Below are 19,365 nucleotides of genomic sequence, written 5' to 3'. Positions count from 1 at the left end.
ATGGGTCAAATTAGCATCTCCACCCGGATGCTGTACTCTCAGCCATGGCCCGAAGCAGGTTTCCTCAAACAATTGTCTTTGAGCAGGTGAAAGCTTCGAAGCAATTGTAGTGGCTAGGCTAACTTTATTCCTTAATGTCAATGAAGCCGAAAAAAATTTCTACAAAAACAATAAACATACCAAGTTAGATATACCAAAAACTACACTGTGAAGATATACCAAAAACAATAAACATAAAAAGTAGTAGTTTATTCTTGAAACTAAAATTTGCAACACTGTTTTGTCTTTTGGTTGAAATGAAAATCGCAACGAGAGAATGACTGTCGCAACGAGAGAAATGAAAATCGCAACGCGAAATGAAAATCGCAACGAGAGAATCGCAACGCGAAACCAAAATCGCAATTCTCGTTGCGATTTTCATTTATCTCGTTGCGACTCTTCTGCAAATTGAAACTTGAATGGATTGCATTACTTCAACCAAAAGACAGAACAAAGACAAAGACAAATACTAACTTGAAAATCGCAACGAGATAATAGCAACGCGAAATGAAAATCGCAACGACAGAATCGTAACGCGAAATGAAATCTAAGTGAAATGGTTAATCTATTATTGAAATGACCAGTAAACTTATCATCAGTTTCAATATGAAAAACCTACAATAATGCAAACATTTCAAAATAAAAATAATTAAAAAAACCAACCCTCGGAGGTTGATTTTCCATTTCTGAATATTGTGAGGGATTTCTGACCGTGAATGGTTGTGAGGGATTTCGCCGGAGATGGGGACGGAAATCTTCGGAGATGGGGACGGATTTCTTCGCCGTAGAGAGTGAGAGATGGAGATGGGACTGAGTTGTGATTTTAGGTTTTAGGTTATGAGTTGCGATTACGGGATTTTGTCTTAATATTCGTTTTTGTAATTTGAAAATAAAATACGCGTAGCGATTATAATGGCGCTTTAAATATCGCGTTGCGATTTACGGATACGCGTTGCGATTTTATGTATTATCGTTGCGATTTACGGATACGCATTGCGATATACGGATACGCATTGCGATTTACCCATACGCGTTGCGATTTACGGATACACGTTGCGATTTACGGATACGCGTTGCGATTTATGTGTTCGCGTTGCGATTTTCATATTCGCGTTGCGATTTTGGAAAATCGCAATGCGAATTTGTACTATCGCATTGCGATTTTCAAGAATCGCGTTGCGATTTTGGAAACTGATTTGCGATTCTGGGGATCGCGTTGCGATTTTTATTTCGCGTTGCGATTTTGTTGGTCATTTTGGCAAATCCAAAAAAAGTTGATTAAAATCATATATTATAAGACATTTTTGGTCACTGAGGCGATTTTCTCTTTTTTTAATCATTTTAAAATGGCTAATAGCACCTCAACCTTTTTAGCATTGCTCTCATTGGCTACTACACGTATAATTTAAAATTTATTGTTTTTTCTCCGTTTAAAATATTTTTCCTTTTTCCTGTTCTTATTCTTCATTTTCATTTTCATTTTCATTTTCGGTTGTACCCAAGTCTTCCTTCTTCCTCCATTCGCTTTCACCACTCTCCATCTTATTATTTATGAAATATCTTTGTTTTGAAGATCCAAATCGTATTTAACGAAAAAAAAGAAAGAAAATGGCTAGGACTAGATCATCGTCATCTTCCACTAGATTTAGATACTGTAATCCATCGTATTATTTGAAAAGACCAAAGCGTTTGGCTTTGCTTTTGATTGTTTTTGTTTCAGCTACTTTTTTCGTTTGGGATCGTCAAACTCTCGTTAGAGAACACGAGGTAATCCTCTACTTTTTTATTTATTTTTCTCTCTTTAATTTCATCTATTGCCGTGTTTTTTTTTCTGTTTGAGAAATCAGGAATGATAATCTAGTTATTATTATTTTTAAAATGACGTGAAATTGAAGGGATTATAATTTTTTTCCTGAAGAAGGAATTAGATGTTCTAGATTATGAATTTGGGACAAATCTGAGAGCTGATCTGTATGCACTTATCGGTATAATTCTGATAATGTTATTGGAATATTGAGGAATTTTTATTTTGAAACTAGAACTCGTTAATTTGATAGTGTTTTATTTTATTTATTTATTTGCTAATTTTATGTTGGCTTTTGGGAGAATGAATTATGGTTGATTCACTATTTTATCGTTGAGAATTAGCTAAAGATTGGCCAATTTTTGAATGTGGTGTATGAAGAAGCGCATTCCTTGTGCATTCTGGGAACCCCGCTTTTGTTGTTTTTAAAGATGAGAAGTACTAACAATATTAATTAAATGGTCTTGATGGCTATACAAATTAAAGTAGATATTTGTTATGGATTTGCAAGAATGATTGGTGAAAGCTGTTGTTTTCATATTCCTCACTTTGAATTGGATACACACTGGCTATAGGAGCTATATTCTTTTTGAATGCCTGTGTTTAACAAATTTCATACTGATATGTAGGTTGAAGTGTCCAAGTTAACCGATGAATTGCGCCGATTACAAGATATGGTGAGAGCTCCATTTGTATGCTTAAGTTAATCATTCTTCTTTAGATAATTGAATAAACGTGAAACACCGTTTTTTACAGTCATTAACCATCTTTTTCCTTGCAGGAGGTTTTTTTTATTATTATTGCTCTAGGATGACAAATTTTTAGATGAGTTTGTTTGGAGACTCTAGATGTAGGCATTATTTTCTAATCCATGTCAACATATTGTAAAAAATGGTGGGATCAGTGATATGTTTATGAAATAATCTGTTTTTCTTCTTTTCTTCTGACTTCATGGATCCTGTTGTGTTAATTGCTATCAATATATGTACCGATGCATGGACTGAGGATTAATTTGGTTCTTTCAGCTGGAGGAATTAAAGAGTAAGGCGGTGCCAGAGGATCCCATTGAAATACAAAGAAGAGAAAAAGTGAAGGAAGCTATGGTTCATGCCTGGAGTTCATATGAGAAGTATGCATGGGGCAATGACGAACTTCAGGTAGGCTGAAATCTTGCTATGTATCTTATATCAGGCAGTTGTCCTGGCTTTTTCCTCGCTTACTATATTTTTGGTGAATGGTGATATTACCATAGTTATGATATGTAAAGTAACAATAATATCAATGATTTGCATTACAAACCGGGGGCTGTCTTTGCCAAAATTTACAATTTGGTTTTTTCCTTTATTAGTTTTAGCTGTGTTCAGTTTTGCACGTCAACATTATGTTCAGTACAGTTATCTTGAATATCGTTGCAATATGTTTGCCATACTCACTCTACTTGTTAGAACTTGTCTCACTTACAAACCTTATTGAACTTTCTTGAAGAACTTAAAGTGATTGATTTCATGAGGTTCAGGGTGCTTGGTCTTCAGTCATATGGAAAATGATATGGCCGTTGCATTCATTATCATGCTTTACATAAATTTATGTTAGCAATAAAATATCACTTGAAAGGAAGTGTCAGAGACTCAGAGTCAAATGTGAACAATTTAGACAATGTAGAAAGTAGGTAATCGGTGAAAAAGAAGTAAGTTTTATTCACCATATTTTTATTCAAATAGATATAATTACAAAGCTTTATATAAGAGTTATTTACAAGAGTTATAGCTAAACTAAACTATGTTAGCTTTATCCTGATCTACAAAGTGGGCTAGAATTAGTGTTAGACTAAAACACTAATTTTTAAAAGATAAACCTAATCTTTATCCTAAAGAATTATCGCATAACTTACAGACAATAATTCAAAAGTTCATTGAAACTTATAATTGTTGAAAAACATTGGATAATAGGAGAAAATAAAACTATCTTGTAATTTTATGCATAGCAACTTCAACTTTTTTCAAACATTGTCCTTTCTGTTTACGTTTGCTATGGTCTTGACTTGTTTGAAGTCTATAACTGATGCAAATAGTTATAGTTTCAAATCTAAAAAGAATGTGGGCTGGTCCTCATTCCGTTGCTAATTTTGTTTACTTTTGATGTCCTATACCAGCCACAGTCAAAGATTGGTGTTGATAGCTTTGGTGGTCTTGGAGCAACACTGATAGATGCTCTTGATACTTTATATATAATGGGTTTAGATGAGCAGTTCCAGAAAGCAAGAGAGTGAGTTCAACTTTCTATTTCAGCCCCCCCATAGATATATAAAGTTCTGTTTCTATGCTAGATTGCATCGTTCTCTCATCTTCTGATCAGAAATGCCTTTTAAATGTGAATTTCTGTTTGCATGTGCTTGGTATTTGGATGAAGTTTCATTCCAGTAAGTTAGATATTCCATGTCATGCTACTTTACCAATGAGGGGCTAGCAATTCACTTGTCATGGAGATATTACTATTTATAAGAAGTTATGAGTTCTTTGCAATACTATAGGACATGAATCAAATAAGAAGTTGCCTAGAAAATGTTCAATTTGGCTCACACTTTGTTTCTGTTTTTCGGAAGAGGAATTTCTGAAAGTACATAGAACCTCATTCTGGTTTTTAAGGTTGAATATTGATGGTGATATGATATGAACTTCATAGGAGTTGGTTAGAAAAAGATCTCCAAAGTTTCACTGGAGCCAGACAAGCTGGTTTCAGATTTGAAAACGAGAATGGAACTTGTAAATGCTAAACTGCAATAGGTAAAAAGATCCTGAGCTTCTTTTTTTTTGATAGGAATAAAAGGCCTCCAAAAAACCCCCTTGGTGGTTAACGGAACTTAAAAATAGTTCCTTGACCCACACAAGGAGGAAAGGAGTGCCCTAGGATTCAATAAATTCAAATAAAACAAAGTATACAACCCATCTCCCTCAAGAGAGATAAAACCAAAAAGAAACAGTCCTTAACAGAGCATAATTCACCCAATACCCGCCTTAGCTAGGACATCCGCCTCTATATTGGCTGTCCTACTAACCCACCTAATAAAACCTTCAAAAACACTAAGCTTTTGAATAATGTCTTTAACTATTTGAACATAAACAACAGGACAAGAGACCACATCCTTAATCCAGTCAACTGCCACCTGACTATCACTCTCAATAATCAGTCTATCTTTAACCCTATGACGAATAGATTCAAAAAAATCTAAACCCTTTAGGATAGCCTTCAATTCCATTAAAGTTGGGGGCCCCGGACCAGCCGGCTCTTTGAAGGAACCAAGAATCGAACTAGACATGTCTTTCAAAATACCACCTAAGCCACTCCTCTTCCAATCACTCGAGGTAGCCGCATCCACATTAAGTTTAACAAAACCTTTTGGAGGTGGGGACCAAGGAAACACGGTTGAAACCCGATAAGAATGGGATGAGTAGGAATCCACTATGGACGGTCAGCAATAATATCATCCTTGGAAATACTAACATGAGTTTCCTTAGCTAGAAACCATGAAGCAAGCCTGCACCTTGCAAGAAAGAAAATCTCTGCTCGATCAAGCTTCCCTCCTTCAAACACAATAAAATTCCTGGTCTTCCAAATTGTCCATAGAACAGCTCCAGGAATGAATGGCCAGATAAGAGAGTTGGACTTCAAGTCATTCCAAGCCAATAGGAATCTTTTAGCCTCTGTATGAAAACCGATTGAAAATTCCAATATCCCAAGAATTTCATCCAATTGGCCAAACAAACGAACATGAAAAAATAAATGCGATGAAGACTCCTCTTCAAGATTACAGAAAGAACACAAAGTATCATTTATGCCCTGAACACCTCTCTTAACCAGAGCTGTCTTGACCGCCAACTTCTTTAATGTAACTTGCCAAAGAAAAGTCTCAACTCTTGGAGGCAACAGACCCCTCCAAACATTAGACTTCCAAAATTTAGCTTCCTCTGAATCGGGAGAACCCGAATAAGATAGGTTGACACATGATTTCACTGTATAAACCCCTTCCCCATTCCCCTTCCAAAACAATCCATCAGTGGCATCAGCAGAAATAGAGAAATCAGAGATCACAACCATCAAATTTGCCCATTGCTCAAATTCCCAGTCATTCAACTCTCTCCTCAACTGAACGTTCCAAATCCAACCCCTTGAACTGAACTCCCCAAACTGAGTTAATCTTCCTTCTTTATTTACTGCAATAGAAAATATTCTAGGGAACAATACCATCAACGGATGATCCATAGTCCAATTGTCTTGCCAAAACCGAATGCTCCTCCCATTGCCAATTTTAAAGCTATATTTACCTCTGATACTACAGCCCAACGAATCAGCATTATAATGGTTTCTCACCATATCTCTCCACATCCAGGATAGTTTAGGAGAGACTTTACTGTCAAACTGCATCAAGGAAGGATCCAATTTATATTTGATTACTACATGCACCTAATGAGATGTTTCTGGAAAATCATCTCCAAATAGTTCTCCATTAATTGAAGGAAGTTGCGCTTTATAGAAGGATGGTAATTCCAATAATCCTGTAAGAGCTTACAACAACATCAATGGATTTAAAACAATTACCTAGTACACCATCAATAGAGACCTTTTAATGCAAGGATCTTACAATTACTAAATCACCGTTATACTTAAAATGGGAGAAAACTCATTTAGCTAAAACCAACAACTTTTTAGTTTTGAAGAATTTGAAACGGATAAGAGCAAATAAACGAAGCCTTTTCTTGTTAGCTAGATTCAACTACAGATAACAGATTATGCCATTATGTATAAAATGCATTTGAAAACAATTTCTGAAGAAAACAACCTGAAATCTAAATCACAAACTGTCTGATATCAATTTTCAATATGAAAATCCAAAACCAAAAACCTTATAAGTCAAAGTCTTAATAATTCAAAATAGCAAAAGCTCAATAGATCACTATTCAAAGCTACTGGGACCATGAATAACCTTGGATATTTTTAAGCTAAAACTAAACTGTAATATAAGCTCAAAATGCCAAAGACGACCATAATGGCAAATACGCTAGAAATAAGTTAAATACTAACTAATATGAACATCCTAGATAATATAAAATATCACAAAGGTATTTAAAATTAATACAGTTAAACTTATAATGCACTGCAATTTTTTTGTAAAATAATTACTATTAAACCATAAAACTATAAACAAGTAGCAAATTAGTTTTATAAGTACTTTAACCTCTGAAGTAGCTTCCTTTTTTTACCTCTGACCACTAAGACAACAATATCTTTTCCATCGTAAATGAAGTCATAAACTAGTGGAAGTTCCTAATACAAACATACTCTCTTTGGTTCTAACATGCATCTTGCACATGATATAAATAGCAGATGGAGTATTTAAATTGACAAAAGGAGAATGGCATAGAGTTTTCCCTAATGCTTTAGCTCCATTTTCTCTGAACTGGATTTTGTGAAAGTTTCCCTTAATTTTTTTTTCTTATTTGTTTGTATTTTAACAAATAATCTTAATATAACCACATTTGTCAGTTGTGGCAATGCACTTGGAAATATTATTTTTCCTTTTCTCCTTTTTATTGAATTTTTTTTTTTTTTTTTTTGAAATTAAAAGCCTGTCCCTCATACCTATCAGATATCTTCTCTTGTAGTAATGATATTCACTTTTACCATCGCAGCAATTTTCCATTTATGACAGAAAATCAGGCACATATTGTTCAACTTTGTTCCCCTAGTATATGCTTTATTGCTTGTGCACCTGAAAAATGCACTTCTCAAAGTAAGAATGAGATTGCATGGGCAAATAGACTGGGTTATTAGTGTATGATTTGTTTGTTTATGATAATTTGTGGCTTCAGGTAATGTTTTTTCTTAGTTCTGCTGCCCCTAGGATACAACAGCTCGACTTGTTAAAGCTTTACATATGTTTCATTTGTTGTCAAGGAAATTGTAGCTCACCTTTTTATTTTCAATAAGAAACTCATAGATCGCCATATTATTGTAGTGCTGAAAATGTGTAACGATGAAAATAGATATGGGACAAGATCTTATTGGTTATTATGTAATGCATATAATTTTCATTATTTCTGTCCTTTGCTCCTTACTTCAGTCTATCACATTTTCCTGTTGTATGTTTCTCAAGTATCTTTCAACATTCTTAGCATTCGTTCTTGTTCTGTCAACTTCCTTGTCTGAATCCATATCTGTTTCTTGTTCCTATTATTTTCTTCAGTGCTCATTTTGTTCTTTGTTCTTTTTTGTTACAAGTTTACCTGTCTATGTACCCTCTGAGGTGCCCTGAGCCAATACTTCCAATTCTAGTTGATTATTTGCTTAATTTGATTCCAATTGTCTGAGTTCAATAATATGAATTTGATTGACTCACATGCTCCTCTGGTTAAAATAGCTAGTAGTATTAAGTTCAGGTCATTTTTATAACGCTGAGATGTGATCATTGGTGCTCTGGCGAGCAGGGAATTACAGATAATATGTAATACTGTTTTCCTAGAGGGATTATGGTTAAATTACTATTAATAGATGCTCTGGTGCTATTGTTTGCAGGTGGGTTGCAAACAAATTGGATTTCAACAAGGACTATGATGCCAGTGTTTTTGAGACAACCATAAGGTTGCATTTTTCTAGTTTATATATGCATTAGTTGTTTTGTGAGGAAAGTATTCTGAGTTATTATTCATTTTCCCCATCTAAATAGTCCCCCCCACACCTTCTGGTGTTGTTTTATTTTAAATTGACACTGATGTTTAACTAATTTGTCCTTTGTATTCTAACTGAAAATTCAGAGTTGTAGGTGGACTTCTAAGTGCACATGATCTTTCAGGGGACAAGGTTTTCCTCGAAAAAGCTAGAGATATTGGAGACAGATTGCTACCTGCCTGGGATACGCCCACTGGAATTCCTTATAATGTTATCAACTTGGCTCATGGAAATCCACATAACCCTGGATGGACTGGGGTAAGTTTTTTGCATTGTTGTTGTTTAGTATTTACTCTCCTTGATGTAGTGTTGTTGAAACTGGACCGTATTGGCCAGTTAAACTGGGAACCACCAGGTCTAATGGTTCAATTAGTGTTATAGAACCGCTTTAAACCGCTAAAAAACCGGAACTCAGAACCGGATGAACCAGCCAAAAAGTCGTCTAAACTGGTTTCTGACATTTTTCTGCCATTTTCTTCATCTTCATCAAGGCTTCCTGCAGATTTGCACCTTGTCTTTCATTTGATCCAAAAAAAGGAGAGCAAAGAAGTATAGACAAACACAGTCAGACCGTCGATGGAGAAATCTGGGACTAAAACAATGTCTAAGACTTTTTGATCAAGTAGATGTTTCCTTCGAACAATCTTAGCATAAAAAAAACTTTGATATTAAGGTAACTTGATGGATGGAGATTAGATAGGTGAAGAATTAGTAAGGGAAAAAAGTGTGTGCAAAAACATAAAGAAATGAAGAAGATTCTGAGTAAAGAAGGGTGAAAAAGAAGGATATTACAGGATTAAAAAATTGAAAAGTAAAAGATGCTGGTTATGCTTTAATATTTTGATAGTTAATAGTTGGAGTACAGATAAAGGAGAATTGAGAAGTCAAATAAAAATATATTAAATAATGATACTTAACAATGGTTCGTTGCACCCCTTTGGGTAAGGGATGTCTTTGACAAGGTGCATGCTTTTGCATCTAGACATGCTTTTGTCAATGCATATAACTCAATAACAATTTAAGCGTCCCTTCGGTTGCTTTAGTATTTAGTTCTCTTATTACATGTACCTTGAAAAGAAGGAATAATGTGAATGTTCTTTAAAACAACGATCAGTAATATGGTTATAAGCAACTTTGTATTGAATATGTGATGTGGTTTAGAGAGAAACAACAGTGAATTAATAAATTAGGGCTGAACAAATGAGTAAGAAAGGTGGAACTTTAGAAAACTTAAGAGTTAAAAGTTAAAACTACTAGTGTCCTTCTATTAATTCAAAAATAATAATATGAATAATGTAGATGTAAATATTATACAACTTATTTATACTAAGGATAATTTATACTAGTGTCCTATTAAGTTAATCCTAGCCCTAGATTGAAACCCTAAAGATAATTTATACTCTTAGCCATCCATAAGGTCTTATAATTAATAAAATATTACTGAAGTAAAAAAAAAAATCATGTTTCATTCCCCCCAACTTGGAAAATTCAACTTTTGCAAGAGAACTTTCACCACTTCAACATAAATTTCTTTATCAAGAACCCCACTGGTTGGTTCAGCAGTAAAATGCTTCGCAGAGAGCACTTCAGCCCCAGAGATATCTACTTATGTATTGTGAACCTCAACACCATTAACATCCCTATCTTTAACCACAAGAAATTCATTGTATTCCAATTTTTCGTGATATCTTGGGTAACAGATAGTTCTGTACTTTCTTCTCTCAGTGTATCACAAACTGAAGCAGCTTTTCATTAACCAGTGTGATAGCAGTTGATTTACCATTTTTTTCGTCTACCTCAATCAGTGTTGTTTGGCACATGAACAGTAGTAATATTCCTGCTCTCACTCCCAACAGTTTCTACAGGTTTAGTTTTTGATGAATAGATTTTAGAGACAATTACAACATTTGAAGTAGCTGTTCCTGTAACTGAATGTTGTCTTGCAAAGTTTGATTGTTTACCCTCCACACTCATGATCCGCAAAAATATGCTTGGTGCTTCCACCCTCTCATAAAGGCCACTTGGAGTCTTAAAGTTATCTTCCATTCATCAACACTTCTCAACCTATTTTGGTGATAGTTGCTATTCAAATCAATCTTCGGAAACACGATAAAACTAGCCAATTGATCAAGCGTAACATTAAACCAAGACCTTCTCATGATAATATACCCGCATCCGTAGGAACATAGAATAATGTTTCATCATCTAGGTAAGGGCATTCCATAAAGAATGCTTTCATCCCTTGAATTTGACATTGGGTATAGCGATGGTAGTCCTTTTTGGAATGTTGGTTAGGAATACCACTTATGAAGCATCTATTTCAATGCCAATTTTGGTCTTATCATCATTGCCTCTAATCTTCCTCATTGATTCACCTTTAGAGATCTGGTGGGTCTTGTATTAGGACTATCAAATAAATGAGTCATTTTCCAATTGATCTCTAACTTCTTTAGAACCCTTAACTTGAGATCTCAACACCATTCAGAGTGAAGATCTTCAGCTAAGTGCAACTACGACAATGCTAGACTCTTCACCATTAGTTGTTGTAAACACGTTATGAACAGTCAAGGGCTCTCTCTGAATTGGTTATACATCTTCAGTTTCTTCTGGGTACTCATCATAAACAAGTCATAATAGATTATACTCGTGTTCTACTTCATGCATCTTGCCTAGAAAATCAACAACTTTAACATTAATTCCACCCTTGTGTAATTCAAGGGCATGCAGCAACCCCTCAAATCCACCTTGTACCATACGGTTTGCAGGTCCAGCATCATGAAAGGGGTTTTCTTCCCCACTTAAATCAAATTTATCCGAGATACTATCTTCCATTATGTCAAATAGGTTGTGGGTACCTTATGGAATCTTTATTTGGATTCCTACCTGTTCATGTCGCAGCCTAGCATAAACTGCATGCTTTAGTCACATGTCGTAGAGCAGCCAGTTCAATTTCTTGGCATTGATTTTACCTTCCTCGACCACTAATGCTTCCGACCATGGGTTAAAAAGCAAACCCTTGGATCTAATTAGGCTCTAATTACCAAAATTTGATGTGGTTTAGGGAGAAACAATGGTAAATCAATACAATTAGGGCTGAACAAACGAGAAAGAAGATGGAACTTTAGAAAACTACGGGTTATAAAAACCACTATTTTCTTTCTATTAATTCAATAAAATAAGAAGAAGAATGTGGATGCAAATATTTTACAGCTTATTTATAATAGGGTAACAAAGAAAGTTAACCCTAAGACTAGATTTAAACCTTAAAGATAACCAATAGTCTTAGCCCTAGATGGAAACCTTAAAGATATCTTATAATCTTAGCCACCCATAAGGCCTTAAATTAATAAATATCACTGAAGTAAAAAAATAATATAGAATAACTAAAGCTCCTACATCAATATGAGAGAGAAGGAAAATTGAGCTAGTGTCTGAGAATGACTTTTAGTTAATTACTGATAGAACTTGATCTTTTGAATAAATTAGCTGATTGAGTGGAGCTAATTTATTAATTTCGATTAATAGTGTATGGATTTTAAGCTTTTTAGACAATGTATAGAATTTTATTACTTATATGTATATGTTCATTATTTATTTTTTAATATACAAACCACAACACCTTACATTTTAGGGCAAATGCATTTCAATCATATTTTACCCTTGGGTTGATGTAAACAAACCCTTGTGCATTGGAAATCACTAACATTGCTCAAGACTTAATGGAACATGTGTTGGTTTGAGTGGAATTGTGCAGAAGTATTTGTTTAGTTGATTCTTCTAGTTGAGATTAAAGCTCAAATGAGTTTGACTTGAAACTATTATTTGGTTATCCAACAAATGAGATCATGTGCCCTAGAGATTATTCTGTCTGTTTTTGGCTAATAATTTGCTAGGTCATTCGTATGGTAGTTTGCCATTCTATGACTTTCCTACTAAGCAGAAAGCTCTGCTATTTCAATTTGGAGATTTTATTAGATATTTGTCTTATATATTGATTTCATTGAGTTTGATTTTTACCCTGTTCTCTAGGGTCAAAGCATTCTTGCAGACTCAGGGACTGAACAACTAGAGTTTATTGCTCTTTCACAAAGAACAGGAGATCCCAAGTATCAGGAGAAGGTTGGACTGCTTTCTTAATATCCGACTTTTGTGTCGAGCCAATTGCAATAAAAAAAAAATAGGAGCCATGGTTAATTTTTTCCCTTTTTATTTTAATAAAAAGATGTGTAAAAGACCACCATTGGCTTTTTTGAGGGGAAAATGTTTTTTAGTGGCTATTGGTTTCTGAGGTGGATAATTAATCTAGTTGTTTTATGCATTAGGTGGAGAAGGTCATAGTTGCACTTAACAGAACTTTTCCTGCTGATGGTCTGCTTCCCATCTATATTAATCCTGACAGTGGAACCGGTTCATACTCCACTATAACCTTTGGTGCTATGGGTGACAGGTATTTACCATTTGAAAATCATCCTTCTGTTTTTTGGCTTAACATTTCATAATTTCTTTCATTTGAAGTTCTGCATAATATGAGTAAGTTTATCGCAGCTTCTATGAATATCTGCTCAAAGCCTGGATACAAGGAAACAAAACATCATCTTTAAAGCTTTATAGGTGAGGACCCCATTCTCTCTCAACTTACCTTTTTGAGTTGCTTCTATTATAGCTGATTCATTGGATGTAAAATATTTTTCCTTTGAATGTTAAGACTTTGAAGGAGATGAGCCTCCTTCCATCCTGCATGATCAAGTTTATTCTTAACATAAGATTTCAGAAAACTTACTTGTTGTTCACTACTTGGTGATTGTGGGTCCACTTTTGCCTATTTTGTTGTTTCTTTATAATGAAAGTACTTTTTTGTTTTTGGCTCCTCTTTAGGCTCATGCAGACTGTGACAAGGATCTAATGCATTAAACTAATATAAAATGGATGTCACTTCCATCTTTTGTATTTTTTTTTTTGGTTCTGAAGTCAAGAGTATGAAAATAAAATGTTATACTTGGGGAAGGCTGAAGTTTAGTTATCTGAGATAAATTCTTAACGGACTTTAAAATTAAAAAAAGTTATAGATTGAACAAGAATAAAAATGCTGATAGCCTTTATTCATGCTTTAAGCATATTGGTTTTAATGCAATATTCAACTATTTTATGTTGATTTAACTTTCTGATAAGAAAACCCCAATTGTGGGATGTTGAATGTAGAGATATGTGGGAGACATCAATGAAAGGTCTTCAAAACTTAATTAGAAGGTCAACACCATCATCTTTTTCATATATATGTGAGAAAAATGGGGATTCACTGACAGACAAGGTAATATGGCTTACCATGACTCTACTGCTGGCATTATTATTTTATACTTCTGAGTATTTCATTTCTTGCTCTGGCATTTCATATTTATGCAGATGGATGAATTAGCATGCTTTGCTCCAGGAATGTTGGCTTTAGGTTCATCTGGTTATGGTCCTGATGAGGCAAAAAAAATTCTTTCACTTGCTGAAGAGGTACTTTTGATGACCTGAAATACCAAAGCTTAAACTGCTCTCACCTTGATTATACTACAGAAAAATGTTAATATATTTTCACTATCAAAGTTAGCCTTACTGGCTCTGATACAGAGTTGATGTCCATGAGATTAACAGATGAACAAGATTACTGCTCATGTTTTTTTTGGTGCATACAGCATATGTACGGAGGAAATCTTGTAACAAAATAGGAAATGATTTTTCCTTTAATTGGTCAAAACTAAAAAGCAGTGCCCATAGGTATAGCTAAACCATAATGTCTTACCCAACTTTCAGGAATAATAAACTAGATGTGTTAAGATTGTTGCTTGCTGAAAGAGGGAGAATTAAACTGTTTTTTTCTATATGGTTCCCAATGATAAGAGTTTCTTCATGCCTTCTATTAGAAAAAGTTTTGTACCTTTTTCAAATTGGCACCCGGGAATGAAGTTGTACTTGAGGACTTTTCTTCTATTTAAGGGGAAAAAAAGGGTAGAGGTATACAATAAGTTTATTTATGATGAAATTAGTGCTTCTCCTTTTGGCATTGTAGATTTCTTTCCTCAGTATAGGCGCATTTCCTCCTTTTTTCCATGTATAATTATCTTCTTAAATGCATTCTTATAGGCACATTTCCCTCTTATGTATGGTTTATGGCGATTAAGAGTTTGAGTTCATAGTCGCTGGCATTTTTGGCCCTCCTGCTTGCTTTTTAAATAAAAGAAGATGCTTGGATTGCAGTTCTCTTTTATTTCCGTTTATTTGGGGGGATGTAAAATATTGTCTTCATGTAAGGGTGCAAATGGAGGGCTTTGAGTAGAATAGCCAGGTTTAAATAGGTTGGGTTTCAAATACTTGTATCCCCCTGTATAATCCATTCAAATAGAAGTTGATTCTTTGGCTCCTGAATTTTTTGTCTTCTTATGTAGCTTGCTTGGACTTGTTACAATTTCTACCAATCCACACCAACAAAGTTAGCTGGAGAGAATTATTTCTTTAATCCTGGACAAGTAAGTTAGCATTATTCTCATGATATATGATCTCTTATCATGTTATATGGTGATAGTTCTAAATGTGATCTTTTTAGGACATGAGTGTGGGAACATCCTGGAACATATTGAGACCCGAGACAGTTGAATCACTCTTTTACCTATGGCGCTTAACCGGTAATAAGACATATCAAGAGTGGGGCTGGAATATATTTCAAGCATTTGAAAAGAACTCCCGAATAGAATCTGGATATGTTGGACTAAAGGATGTAAGTGCTCTATCAAACCCCCCGGCACTATTGTTGTTTCCTTTGTGTTTATATTTATCCTTTAAAATCCTTTCAATGATCATAATTTTTAATAAAAGAAAAAACTAGATGCTTAGCATGGGTTTTCAGTCTTTTAGCTAGTTTGGTCATAAGTATGTACTTAATGCCTGATTACCTTCTTGTGGCCCTTGAGATATTTTTTAGCCCCCTAACGCAGTGTGTGGTTGAGGGAAAAGGGGGAAGTGCAGTGGAAATAAAGGGAGGAGAGAAATTCTATAATATTGAAGAAAAGGCTTACTGAGAGAAATGTATTTCCCTACAAGTTCCTGGAAACCTAATTTTCACCACTCTCCAAGTTGGGAATGATGGAACTATGCATGTGTAAGGCATCATATTCCCAAATATAAAATGCAACTCCCATACAAATTTCTTATATCAAGTAATTAAAAGTCATTGAAGATAATAAGATGCCAACTTTGCTGGAGGTTGTTGCCATCAAGAGGGGTGTACTTATCTTTGAGCCTATTCTTCAGAGGTTTAAGAATCGGTGGATTGTTGAATCGGATAGCAAACTTGCTGTGGATTGGGTTAAGAATTTAGATAGTTGTCCTGATGTTTTTCTTCATCTAGTCAAAGATATTGTTGCCATGATAAGAGTTTTGGAAGGAGTTATCAGATGGGTTGACAGGACGGCAAACATAGAAGCTGATAGCTTAGCTAAGGCTGGTATTGGGTAGCTATTGTTTGTTGGGTTGGGATATTGTTTAATTGAGTGAAAGATGTGTTTTTTGGTGTGTTTCGGGTTGTTTTTGTAAGGGGCTTGTTTGTTTTAAACATTATGTAATCTTGTACTTATTAATGAATTATGAGGCACTCTTTTCCTCCTTCCGCTGATTAAGGAACACCAATTGGCATTCCGTTAATCATGAAGGGGGTTTTTAACGAGGTCTTAACTTCCTATCAAAAATAATAATAATAAGATGCCAACAAATCCTTGTCTGATGGGGACTTTGACAACATATGGAGATCCATTAGGGAAGAAGCACAATCGCTATGGGAACTGGGTAAATTGTTAGGATTTTCGGCCAATTGTGAGGACCAAGAGTTGATTGAACAGCTAATTTGATTAGAAGACGAGAACAGGTGGCATTAAGAGGTTTGATGGTAACCTGCTCGCAAGTTCAATATAGATAAACATTAAGCATCTGGCAACTTATCAAGTAGTAGCTCACCAAGGGAATGGGAAACCTTTCTTTAACAGTAAGTTGAGTGAGCTTAAGTAATACACATATATCCTCTATGTACCATCCTTCTTTTGACTAACACCGCAAGGGATGCAAAAGAATTGATGCTATCAGCATCCTTCATTTTCGCTACCAATTGTTCAATGGCATCTTTTTGTAGGTCAGTGTACCAGTACGAGCATAGCTTAATGGTTTGACTCTAAATCTGTTCAACACTGAGAACAATATCAAAACCATTAAAAGCAAGACTAAAACATCTGTGGTAGTGTGGTTTGAGACAAGCCTTGAGTCTCCCACTGAAGATGCTTATACAACTCTTTAGTCTCCAACTGAAGATACTTGCACCCCATTTACTGTTTGAGGTAATTTGTGTCCTTCCCATAATGAGCATTGTTTGCGTCCGCTTGTAGCCCAAATTGCATGAAGAGAAATCTGATCCTTATGACCAGCAACATTATTATCCATTGTAATCTCGTCATGGAGTCAAGACAGCCAACAAACTCCTCCATTCTTCACAGCCTGCACATCATCAACCAATATCATATATAGCTGTGAGCGAACACATTTATGGCCTAAAATAAATTTAAGTCCACACCTCATTCACATTCCGCTTTTCCTCCAGTCCTCCCTTTCCTCCAGTCCTCCCTCTCCTCTTTGTATTTGGTCGGTAACTTGGTAGAGGGCTATGACTATTGGGTGCAATTTTTATTTCCTTGTGTTTTGTATGGAAAATAGGGATTTGGTTTGAACAGTTTTGGATGAGTGGTAAAGGGTGTCCTTTAGGTATTGGAAGTAGAGGTGGCTGAGTGAGTAGTTGAGGAGAAGATATATATGGATGTTGTTTATCAAGAGTATAAGGATTCCTTTGATAATTAAAAAAAAAAAGAGTATAAGGTTTCCTATAGTTAAATTAAACAAGGACTCGTCTGTTTTGCAAGGTTGTTAGTGTGGGTCTACCTTTTTAGACAAAATCTGGACGGGTTTAGCAATTTCAGGTTTAGGATAACTGATGAATATACTCAAACAGACTCGACAAGTCCTCAAATTACTCGTAATACTCTTCCACTTTTGTAATATTCTTTAGGCTCACCAGTTCAAACATCATATCAGTGAATTCATTTTTAAAAAATTGGGGGAAATCATTGCATGCACATAATCAGTTCATTTAACATCAATGTACCATTCTTGTGTATGAACTTCAGATGTTATTGAAGTGCATGACCATCTCGGTGCATTATTATAGTCTGCACTTTGTCTTGCACACAAGTCTGCTGCAAAAATTTGTTCATCTTGAGTAGCCAGCCTTTGAAGTTGTCTCCTTCAGATCGCAGGCACTCGATCGTTGATTATTTTGTTTAAATCCTGTAGGCTCAATCAGTATTGAGCTCTCCATCCTCTGTATTTTTTGTTTGAATCGATCAAAAAACTCTCACACCCAACTTGCTTTTTATCCCTAAGATCAGAGCGGATCCTTTTATCATTGAACTCTAGTTTGGACTCTGCATGATCCAACTCCTTTTGCATTTTGTCCATTTCTTTCTATAATCGAGTCCTCGTCCATTCAGCCATCTCCGGATCAATGGTTTTTGATACCAATGATGCCTTCTAATCTATAAAGATGGAGATTAATCTAAATTTGTAGAGTAGAAGAAGAAAATAGAGAATTAGAGAGAATTTGGGAAAGAGTGTGTTGTCTGGTAATTCTGGAATACTATTCCATCACTTCATCCGGTTATTAACTAGTTACTTAGGTTGAGGATTTGTAGTTTTATTCAGATAGCCGACTCTGAACCCCCCCTCGGCACCCCAACAACTGTGCTGTCTATTCTATTGCTAAAAAGAGTTCAAAAAACTGAGTGAAATTTATGTAAGGAAGAAGGTTAAAATTTTTCGAGATTTATATGCTTCATCTGTGTGCAAGTGATCATCAGAACTTGAATTTTAGTCAAGTGAGCAAAATCTTGTCATTATTTGATGTTTGTTACTGTTGTGATTCATTTATGTTAACTGTTGGTTTCAGGTTAACACGGGTATTAAAGACAACATGATGCAAAGCTTTTTTCTCGCAGAGACACTGAAATACCTTTATCTTCTTTTCTCACCACCTACTGTCATCCCTTTGAATGAATGGGTATTCAACACAGAAGCACATCCTTTACGAATCATTAACCGCAATGATGCAAATGTTGCTTCATCAGAAGGACAACATAAGCCCGTGATTAAAATACGAAGCAGGAAGACTGGTCGATTGGGCGGTAAATAGGATTGTTTTTTTCACTTTATTGTTCCTGGCAGAACTTATATGAGATTTTAAACCTCCGAGTAGATGAGAAGCTACATGTTTAACAATGTCGTTTCATGGAATGGATAGAAGAGTAGGTCTCTGGTTTCGATCGGGGAAGCATGTGGCTTGAACCAAATCCTTCATTCCAGGTTGATGTAAACTGTTGTATCATATATTCATATGGATTGAATTGTCCATATGTCCGAGAACTTTAGGCAACAAGTTTACAGTCAGTTGTCTAGGATTTATTTTTTCTTATACAAGTCTAACAGGTCGACGTTTTCCCAATGTCTACGATTTCCTATTTTACATCATCTATTGGTTATCCAAAACCATTTTGGCCCTTTAATCAAACAATTTACAGACATTGATGCATTAATTTTGAGGATTGTTTCCTATTTTACACGGTCGATCCGGACGGCAGTGATCTGAAGTTTTTCAACTCTTTCATCAGTTTTGGCTCGGGCTGGGTCGGTATTTTTTTTTCTTCCTGTTGAAAAGTAACATTAGAAAT

The 19,365-nt window shown here is 35.2% G+C and overlaps 1 protein-coding gene and 1 pseudogene across 2 annotated transcripts; both read left to right on the top strand.

Moving 5' to 3' along the window:
• The first annotated feature begins 1,508 nt into the window (after positions 1–1,508).
• Positions 1,509–19,061, top strand: LOC120138761 (mannosyl-oligosaccharide 1,2-alpha-mannosidase MNS1-like). 2 transcript variants are annotated; one of them, XM_039154168.1, is made up of 14 exons: positions 1,509–1,806; positions 2,473–2,520; positions 2,869–3,000; positions 3,996–4,108; positions 8,414–8,479; positions 8,653–8,824; positions 12,596–12,685; positions 12,889–13,013; positions 13,112–13,177; positions 13,766–13,874; positions 13,967–14,065; positions 14,995–15,075; positions 15,153–15,323; positions 18,588–19,061. In XM_039154168.1, exons 1-14 carry the CDS (start codon positions 1,648–1,650, stop codon positions 18,828–18,830), a joined length of 1,674 nt encoding a protein of 557 aa, XP_039010099.1. In that variant the 5' UTR covers positions 1,509–1,647; the 3' UTR covers positions 18,831–19,061. The 2 variants fall into 2 exon arrangements, with proteins under 2 accessions (XP_039010099.1, XP_039010100.1); XM_039154169.1 differs by lacking the exon at positions 8,414–8,479.
• The window catches only part of LOC120138762, a 31,596-nt pseudogene continuing 30,052 nt past the window's right edge, over positions 17,822–19,365 (top strand).

This window comes from Hibiscus syriacus, unplaced genomic scaffold (assembly GCF_006381635.1).
Source record: "Hibiscus syriacus cultivar Baekdansim isolate YM2019G1 unplaced genomic scaffold, ASM638163v2 tig00110705_pilon, whole genome shotgun sequence".
In the NCBI taxonomy this organism is placed as follows: Eukaryota; Viridiplantae; Streptophyta; class Magnoliopsida; order Malvales; family Malvaceae; genus Hibiscus; species Hibiscus syriacus.
This window is presented reverse-complemented; position numbering and strand designations above follow the sequence as displayed.